This window comes from Chenopodium album, chromosome 19 (genome assembly GCF_948465745.1).
Source record: "Chenopodium album chromosome 19, dcCheAlbu1.1, whole genome shotgun sequence".
NCBI lineage: Eukaryota > Viridiplantae > Streptophyta > Magnoliopsida > Caryophyllales > Amaranthaceae > Chenopodium > Chenopodium album.
The window spans coordinates 23,978,609-23,988,569 of record NC_137852.1 but is presented as its reverse complement, the minus strand read 5'-3'; the positions used below and the strand labels follow the sequence as shown (position 1 = coordinate 23,988,569).

At 32.9% G+C, this 9,961-nt stretch overlaps 1 protein-coding gene across 1 annotated transcript; it reads right to left on the bottom strand.

Annotated features, from left to right (window-relative positions):
- Nucleotides 1-3,659: 3,659 nt before the first annotated feature.
- LOC145594198 (uncharacterized) lies at nucleotides 3,660-4,940 on the bottom strand. The gene is made up of 2 exons (XM_081650532.1): nucleotides 4,731-4,940; nucleotides 3,660-4,649 (listed from the first exon to the last, which is right to left on the bottom strand). The coding sequence occupies exons 1-2, from the start codon at nucleotides 4,938-4,940 to the stop codon at nucleotides 3,660-3,662; spliced, it is 1,200 nt and encodes a 399-aa protein (XP_081506658.1).
- Nucleotides 4,941-9,961: the final 5,021 nt, after the last annotated feature.

The following is a 9,961-nucleotide window of genomic DNA, read 5'->3' as shown; positions in this document are numbered from 1 at the left end:
TGTTTGAATGTGTTTGACTTTCATTTGATTCTAAAAGCTTTGTTGAAAGTGTTTGACTTTCATTTAACTCAATTAGCTTTGTTGAATGCATTTGACTTTCATATGAATCAAAAAGCTTTGTTTGAATGTGTTTGACTTTCATTTGACGCAATTAGCTTTGTTAAAAGTGTTTGACTTTCATTTGACTCAATTAGCTTTGTTTGAATGTGTTAGACTTTCATTTGACTCAATTAGCTTCGTTGAATGTGTTTGACTTTCATTTAACTCAATTAGCATTGTGGAATGCAATTGACTTTCATTGGATTCAAAAAGCTTTGTTTGAATGTATTTGACTTTCATTTGATTCTAAAAGCTTTGATGAAAGTGTTTGACTTTCATTTGACTCAATTAGCTTTGTTGAATTCATTTGACTTTCATTTGATTTTCATTTGATTCAAAAAGCGTTGTTTGAATGTGTTTGACTTTCATTTGATTCTAAAAGCTTTGTTGAAAGTGTTTGACTTTCATTTGACTCAATTAGCTTTGTTAATTGCATTTGACTTTTATTTGAATCAAAAAGCTTTGTTTGAATGTGTTTGACTTTCATTTGACTCAATTAGCTTTGTTGAAAGTGTTTGACTTTCATTTGACTCAATTAGCTTTGTTGAATGCATTTTACTTTCATTTGATTCAAAAAGCATTGTTTGAATGTGTTTGACTTTCATTTGACTCAATTAGCTTTGTTGAATGCATTTGACTTTCATTTGAATTAAGAAGCTATGTTTGAATGTGTTTGACTTTCATTTAACTCAATTGGCTTTGTTGAATGCATTTGACTTTCATTTGATTCAAAAAGCTTTGTTTGAATGTGTTAGACTTTCATTTGACTCAATTAGCTTCGTTGAATGTGTTTGACTTTCATTTGACTCAATTAGAATTGTGGAATGCAATTGACTTTCATTTGATTCAAAAAGCTTTGTTTGAATGTATTTGACTTTCATTTGATTCTAAAAGCTTTGATGAAAGTGTTTGACTTTCATTTGACTCAATTAGCTTTGTTGAATTCATTTGATTTTCATTTGATTCAAAAAGCTTTGTTTGAATGTGTTTGACTTTCATTTGATTCTAAAAGCTTTGTTGAAAGTGTTTGACTTTCATTTGACTCAATTAGCTTTGTTAATTGCATTTGACTTTTATTTGAATCAAAAAGCTTTGTTTGAATGTGTTTGACTTTCATTTGACTCAATTAGCTTTGTTGAATGCATTATACTTTCATTTGATTCAAAAAGCATTGTTTGAATGTGTTTGACTTTCATTTGACTCAATTAGCTTTGTTGAATGCATTTGACTTTCATTTGAATTAAGAAGCTATGTTTGAATGTGTTTGACTTTCATTTAACTCAATTGGCTTTGTTGAATGCATTTGACTTTCATTTGATTCAAAAAGCTTTGTTTGAATGTGTTAGACTTTCATTTGACTCAATTAGCTTCGTTGAATGTGTTTGACTTTCATTTGACTCAATTAGAATTGTGGAATGCAATTGACTTTTATTTGATTCAAAAAGCTTTGTTTGAATGTATTTGACTTTCATTTGATTCTAAAAGCTTTGATGAAAGTGTTTGACTTTCATTTGACTCAATTAGCTTTGTTGAATTCATTTGATTTTCATTTGATTCAAAAAGCTTTGTTTGAATGTGTTTGACTTTCATTTGATTCTAAAAGCTTTGTTGAAAGTGTTTGACTTTCATTTGACTCAATTAGCTTTGTTAATTGCATTTGACTTTTATTTGAATCAAAAAGCTTTGTTTGAATGTGTTTGACTTTCATTTGACTCAATTAGCTTTGTTGAAAGTGTTTGACTTTCATTTGACTTAATTAGCTTTGTTGAATGCATTATACTTTCATTTGATTCAAAAAGCATTGTTTGAATGTGTTTGACTTTCATTTGACTCAATTAGCTTTGTTGAATGCATTTGACTTTCATTTGAATTAAGAAGCTATGTTTTAATGTGTTTGACTTTCATTTAACTCAATTGGCTTTGTTGAATGCATTTGACTTTCATTTGATTCAAAAAGCTTTGTTTGAATGTGTTAGACTTTCATTTGACTCAATTAGCTTCATTGAATGTGTTTGACTTTCATTTGACTCAATTAGCATTGTGGAATGCAATTGACTTTCATTTGATTCAAAAAGCTTTGTTTGAATGTATTTGACTTTCATTTGATTCTAAAAGCTTTGGTGAAAGTGTTTGACTTTCATTTGACTCAATTAGCTTTGTTGAATTCATTTGACTTTCATTTGATTTTCATTTGATTCAAAAAGCTTTGTTTGAATGTGTTTGACTTTCATTTGATTCTAAAAGCTTTGTTGAAAGTGTTTGACTTTCATTTAACTCAATTAGCTTTGTTGAATGCATTTGACTTTCATATGAATCAAAAAGCTTTGTTTGAATGTGTTTGACTTTCATTTGACGCAATTAGCTTTGTTTAAAGTGTTTGACTTTCATTTGACTCAATTAGCTTTGTTTGAATGTGTTAGACTTTCATTTGACTCAATTAGCTTCGTTGAATGTGTTTGACTTTCATTTGACTCAATTAGCATTGTGGAATGCAATTGACTTTCATTGGATTCAAAAAGCTTTGTTTGAATGTATTTGACTTTCATTTGATTCTAAAAGCTTTGATGAAAGTGTTTGACTTTCATTTGACTCAATTAGCTTTGTTGAATTCATTTGACTTTCATTTGATTTTCATTTGATTCAAAAAGCGTTGTTTGAATGTGTTTGACTTTCATGTGATTCTAAAAGCTTTGTTGAAAGTGTTTGACTTTCATTTGACTCAATTAGCTTTGTTAATTGCATTTGACTTTTATTTGAATCAAAAAGCTTTGTTTGAATGTGTTTGACTTTCATTTGACTCAATTAGCTTTGTTGAAAGTGTTTGACTTTCATTTGACTCAATTAGCTTTGTTGAATGCATTTTACTTTCATTTGATTCAAAAAGCATTGTTTGAATGTGTTTGACTTTCATTTGACTCAATTAGCTTTGTTGAATGCATTTGACTTTCATTTGAATTAAGAAGCTATGTTTGAATGTGTTTGACTTTCATTTAACTCAATTGGCTTTGTTGAATGCATTTGACTTTCATTTGATTCAAAAAGCTTTGTTTGAATGTGTTAGACTTTCATTTGACTCAATTAGCTTCGTTGAATGTGTTTGACTTTCATTTGACTCAATTAGAATTGTGGAATGCAATTGACTTTCATTTGATTCAAAAAGCTTTGTTTGAATGTATTTGACTTTCATTTGATTCTAAAAGCTTTGATGAAAGTGTTTGACTTTTTTTTTTTTTTTTTTGGTAAATGGAAATTATTATTACCAAAAGAATAAAATTACAACTTTCAAAAATAAAGTTGTAACCCCAAACTACACTAGCCTGAAACAGGCAAACACACCCCAAGCTGTCCCTAAATCCCATAGTGCCACCTTCTAGGAAGGGTTCACCAGGAAAACAGGGAGCAGGCCCTGCCAATACTTTTCCAGCCACCTTCTATGAAGGGTGCAAGAAAAAGCAGGCAGAGAACAACAAACAAACCCATCCTAGACTCAATTTGCTTGACAGACCAAACAACTGGACTAGACAAAAGGCCACAACAACAAAACCAAAGAAAACAAGCAATTAAAGCACAAGTAACTGTCTGTCAGAGACAGGACATCTACAGGCTACAGAAAAAATAACTTCTCTAAAAACACCAGCAATAGTCTTGCAGCTTCCTGTAAACATCACAGCATTTCTTTGCAGCCAAATCTGATACACAGCTTCAGCAAAACACATTCCCAGCAACCTGTTCTTAGGCCTAGGTTTCCTGCAGATCCTTGAAATCCATTCCAATTCACCATCAAAATGTTTGGCAGGTCTGTCATAGCCAAATACATTAAGAACTTGTTCCCAAATACTTCTGCTGAAAGAGCACTCAAAGAAAAGGTGTTGCACTGATTCCCAACTCTGATTACACAAAAAACAGACAGGATCACATTGAATGTTCCAGCTTTGCAATCTATCTTTAGTAACTAGTCTATTCCTGACAGCAAGCCAGGTAATAAACAAGCTTCTTGGAGTGGCCAAGTTATTGCAAATAATCCTTCTCCAAGCCACTTTTTGGACCTGACTGGTGATGCACTGGTAAATCTTCTTGATCTTAACCTTGCCCCCATGCATAACAGAATCCCAATTACCAATGCATTTGAGAATTCTTTTGAGAACCCAAGAGCATTTCTTGGGAGCAGGCAAGCCCCACCAAGGCTTCTCTTTGAAATAATAAATGTGAACCCATTTGACCCAAAGGCTGTCAGCTTTATGAGCCAAATCCCAGAGAAGCTTGGTAATAGCAGCAAGATTCCACTCAGGAAGGGAAATGACATTCCACCCTCCACAGACCTTAGAAAGACAAACTTGAGACCAGGAGACTAAGGATTTCTTTGAGGGATTGGCTTTCCCAGTCCAAAGAAAGACCCTAAATCTTGATTCAATTTCTTTTAGAATCTTCTTGGGGAGAACAAAAATTTGAGCCCAGTAGGTTTGAACACCAAAAAGAACACTTTTGATTAGTTGCAATCTACCAGCATAGGAGAGAAACCTTGCAGTCCACCCATTGATTCTAGCAGTCACCTTATCTATCAAGGGTTAACATTGGCCAATTGTGAGTTTCTTTGAAGAGAGAGGAACCCCTAGGTATCTAAAGGGGATGACCCCAGGAGCAACACCCACCAAAGATCTGAGATAAGCTTGATCATCCTCAGCTAAACCACCAAAATATATCTCACTCTTATCCAGATTTGCAGAAACCCCAGAAGCTTCAGAGAACTTGGTGAAAGCCTGGAAAAGAAGAGAGACAGAACCAGCATCTGCTCTGCAGAACATAAGTAAATCATCAGCAAACATGAGATGAGTCAGGTTCATTCTTTCACACCTGGGGTGATAGTTAAAGTCAGGGTCCTGATTCAGCTCAAAAAAACATCTTGACAGATATTCCATCCCAATTGCAAAGAGAAGGGGGACATAGGGTCACCTTGTCTAAGACCCTTCCTAGCTGGAAAAGGTTTGGCAGGAACACCATTGATCAAGATGGAGAAAGTAACAGTAGAAAGACAACTTTTAACCCAATTGATAAACTGAGCAGGAAAACTGAGCTCAGCCATAACAATTTCAAGGAAACTCCATTCAACTGAATCATAAGCTTTTTTAAGGTCAACCTTGAGCATACACCTTGGGGTGATGTGTTTGTGAGTGTAACCTTTAATTAACTCAGTTGCAAGCAAAATATTATCCCCTATATGCTTACCAGGAATAAACCCAGCTTGAGCATTATCAATAATCTCATGCAGGACAGCAGCCAATCTAGCAGTCAGAATCTTAGAAACCAGCTTATACATGACAGTACAGCAAGCAATTGGCCTGTAATCCTTAGCATAGGAAGGGCTCTGCACCTTAGGAACTAAGGTAACAGTAGTGCAATTCCAGTGCCTATTCATATTACCAGTATTAAAGAAAAGCATAACACTAGCATAAACATCAGCTTTCACAATATTCCAGACCTTTTTAAAGAAAAAGGAATTGAACCCATCTATCCCAGGGGCCTTAGTATTGTCAAAACCCTTAAGAGCCAAATCAATTTCAGCAGTAGTAACAGGAGCAATAAGGGAATCCTGAGCAGACTTAGATAATTGTCTACCTTTTCTCATTATATTCAAATCAACCCCAGGCAGAACATGAGCTCTAGAACCCAGCAGTTTCTTGTAAAAATCTGTAATTTCCTTTTCAATAGCAGCAGGAGTTTTCAGCAGAACACTATGCTCATTGTAGATAGTATCAATCCTATTCCTGCTTTGTCTTTGCTTCATGATTGAGAAAAAATAATGATTATTCCCATCACCAAGCTTCATCCAGTCAATCCTAGATTTCTGCCTATAAACATTTTCCTGGATACTGAACCAATATTTAACATTTGCAATAGCTTCCATCTCTAGAGCATATAGAGCAGCATTAGTAACATCATTAGAGATTTGTTGCTGAATATCAGAAAGATAGTTCTGAGCAGAATCAAGCCTTGCACTGATATCACCAAATTTCTGAATGTTCAAATTCTTCAGAGAAGCCTTAACATGCTTAAGCTTACACCAAATGTCACCACTAGAATCAGTGTTTTGCCAAGCAGTTTCTACTATTGACAAGAAACTATCATGCTCAGCAAGATAATTGAGAAACCTAAAAGGTCTCCCTTTCCCAGGTAAAGCATGAAAGATGTCATAAACCATAGGGTTATGATCAGAAAGGTGGGGAGGTAAGTAAACAGCTTCAACTTGACCATAACAATTAATCCACTCTTGATTAACAAATCCCCTATCAATCCTAGAAAAAGTTCTAGGGCCTTCATGAGCTTTGTTACACCAAGAGAAATAAGAGCCCTTACTCTTGATTTCAACAAGAGCTAAATCATCAATACATTGCTGAAAATCCCTAGTCTCATAAGCAGAGACATCAGCTCCATTTAACCTATCATCAGCAGACAAGATAGAGTTGAAGTCTCCAGTACATAACCAAGGCAAGAGAGTACCAGGCAGACCCTTGAGCCCATCCCATAGTTGCAATCTATCATGAATAGTGTGCAAACCATAAACAAAGGTAACCATAATCTGAGTCTGCAAGTCCTTAGTGCTAAGTAAACAGTGGACCAACTGTTCAGCAGAAAAAAGGACATCCAAAGTAAGACAGTCAGCCTTCCACCCAACCCAAATTCTACCTTTAGGAGAGTGAGTGTAGTTACAATACCAAGTCCAAGAGCAGCCAAATTTCTTCTGAATATTCACACTATTTTGCTGTTTTACTTTAGTTTCTAGAAGACAAACAACATCACAATTTTGCTCTGAAAGTAGCCTCTTGACAGAAGCTATCTTCCCAGGGTCATTAAGACCCCTTATGTTCCAAGACAACACTAACATGTTCCTAAAGAGGGATTACCATCACCCCCGTTAGGATCACCAGCTTCCTCATCAATATTAACCACAGTATCATTATCATTAGCCAAAGGAAGGTAAGAGAAAGTGTTTGACTTTCATTTGACTCAATTAGCTTTGTTGAATTCATTTGATTTTCATTTGATTCAAAAAGCTTTGTTTGAATGTGTTTGACTTTCATTTGATTCTAAAAGCTTTGTTGAAAGTGTTTGACTTTCATTTGACTCAATTAGCTTTGTTAATTGCATTTGACTTTTATTTGAATCAAAAAGCTTTGTTTGAATGTGTTTGACTTTCATTTGACTCAATTAGCTTTGTTGAAAGTGTTTGACTTTCATTTGACTCAATTAGCTTTGTTGAATGCATTATACTTTCATTTGATTCAAAAAGCATTGTTTGAATGTGTTTGACTTTCATTTGACTCAATTAGCTTTGTTGAATGCATTTGACTTTCATTTGAATTAAGAAGCTATGTTTGAATGTGTTTGACTTTCATTTAACTCAATTGGCTTTGTTGAATGCATTTGACTTTCATTTGATTCAAAAAGCTTTGTTTGAATGTGTTAGACTTTCATTTGACTCAATTAGCTTCGTTGAATGTGTTTGACTTTCATTTGACTCAATTAGAATTGTGGAATGCAATTGACTTTCATTTGATTCAAAAAGCTTTGTTTGAATGTATTTGACTTTCATTTGATTCTAAAAGCTTTGATGAAAGTGTTTGACTTTCATTTGACTCAATTAGCTTTGTTGAATTCATTTGATTTTCATTTGATTCAAAAAGCTTTGTTTAAATGTGTTTGACTTTCATTTGATTCTAAAAGCTTTGTTGAAAGTGTTTGACTTTCATTTGACTCAATTAGCTTTGTTAATTGCATTTGACTTTTATTTGAATCAAAAAGCTTTGTTTGAATGTGTTTGACTTTCATTTGACTCAATTAGCTTTGTTGAAAGTGTTTGACTTTCATTTGACTTAATTAGCTTTGTTGAATGCATTATACTTTCATTTGATTCAAAAAGCATTGTTTGAATGTGTTTGACTTTCATTTGACTCAATTAGCTTTGTTGAATGCATTTGACTTTCATTTGAATTAAGAAGCTATGTTTGAATGTGTTTGACTTTCATTTAACTCAATTGGCTTTGTTGAATGCATTTGACTTTCATTTGATTCAAAAAGCTTTGTTTGAATGTGTTAGACTTTCATTTGACTCAATTAGCTTCATTGAATGTGTTTGACTTTCATTTGACTCAATTAGCATTGTGGAATGCAATTGACTTTCATTTGATTCAAAAAGCTTTGTTTGAATGTATTTGACTTTCATTTGATTCTAAAAGCTTTGGTGAAAGTGTTTGACTTTCATTTGACTCAATTAGCTTTGTTGAATTCATTTGACTTTCATTTGATTTTCATTTGATTCAAAAAGCTTTGTTTGAATGTGTTTGACTTTCATTTGATTCTAAAAGCTTTGTTGAAAGTGTTTGACTTTCATTTAACTCAATTAGCTTTGTTGAATGCATTTGACTTTCATATGAATCAAAAAGCTTTGTTTGAATGTGTTTGACTTTCATTTGACGCAATTAGCTTTGTTTAAAGTGTTTGACTTTCATTTGACTCAATTAGCTTTGTTTGAATGTGTTAGACTTTCATTTGACTCAATTAGCTTCGTTGAATGTGTTTGACTTTCATTTGACTCAATTAGCATTGTGGAATGCAATTGACTTTCATTGGATTCAAAAAGCTTTGTTTGAATGTATTTGACTTTCATTTGATTCTAAAAGCTTTGATGAAAGTGTTTGACTTTCATTTGACTCAATTAGCTTTGTTGAATTCATTTGACTTTCATTTGATTTTCATTTGATTCAAAAAGCGTTGTTTGAATGTGTTTGACTTTCATGTGATTCTAAAAGCTTTGTTGAAAGTGTTTGACTTTCATTTGACTCAATTAGCTTTGTTAATTGCATTTGACTTTTATTTGAATCAAAAAGCTTTGTTTGAATGTGTTTGACTTTCATTTGACTCAATTAGCTTTGTTGAAAGTGTTTGACTTTCATTTGACTCAATTAGCTTTGTTGAATGCATTTTACTTTCATTTGATTCAAAAAGCATTGTTTGAATGTGTTTGACTTTCATTTAACTCAATTAGCTTTGTTGAATGCATTTGACTTTCATTTGAATTAAGAAGCTATGTTTGAATGTGTTTGACTTTCATTTAACTCAATTGGCTTTGTTGAATGCATTTGACTTTCATTTGATTCAAAAAGCTTTGTTTGAATGTGTTAGACTTTCATTTGACTCAATTAGCTTCGTTGAATGTGTTTGACTTTCATTTGACTCAATTAGAATTGTGGAATGCAATTGATTTTCATTGGATTCAAAAAGCTTTGTTTGAATGTATTTGACTTTCATTTGATTCTAAAAGCTTTGATGAAAGTGTTTGACTTTCATTTGACTCAATTAGCTTTGTTGAATTCATTTGACTTTCATTTGATTTTCATTTGATTCAAAAAGCGTTGTTTGAATGTGTTTGACTTTCATTTGATTCTAAAAGCTTTGTTGAAAGTGTTTGACTTTCATTTGACTCAATTAGCTTTGTTAATTGCATTTGACTTTTATTTGAATCAAAAAGCTTTGTTTGAATGTGTTTGACTTTCATTTGACTCAATTAGCTTTGTTGAAAGTGTTTGACTTTCATTTGACTCAATTAGCTTTGTTGAATGCATTTTACTTTCATTTGATTCAAAAAGCATTGTTTGAATGTGTTTGACTTTCATTTGACTCAATTAGCTTTGTTGAATGCATTTGACTTTCATTTGAATTAAGAAGCTATGTTTGAATGTGTTTGACTTTCATTTAAATCAATTGGCTTTGTTGAATGCATTTGACTTTCATTTGATTCAAAAAGCTTTGTTTGAATGTGTTAGACTTTCATTTGACTCAATTAGCTTCGTTGAATGTGTTTGACTTT

Bases quoted from the DNA above. Each gene is read 5' to 3' on its own strand.
- LOC145594198 (XM_081650532.1), bottom strand. From the start codon at position 4,940: ATGAACCTGACTCATCTCATGTTTGCTGATGATTTACTTATGTTCTGC. The intron at 4,650-4,730 runs GTCATCCCCTTT...TTGATAGATAAG, and splicing joins TGGTGGGTGTTGCTCCTGGG to GTGACTGCTAGAATCAATGG.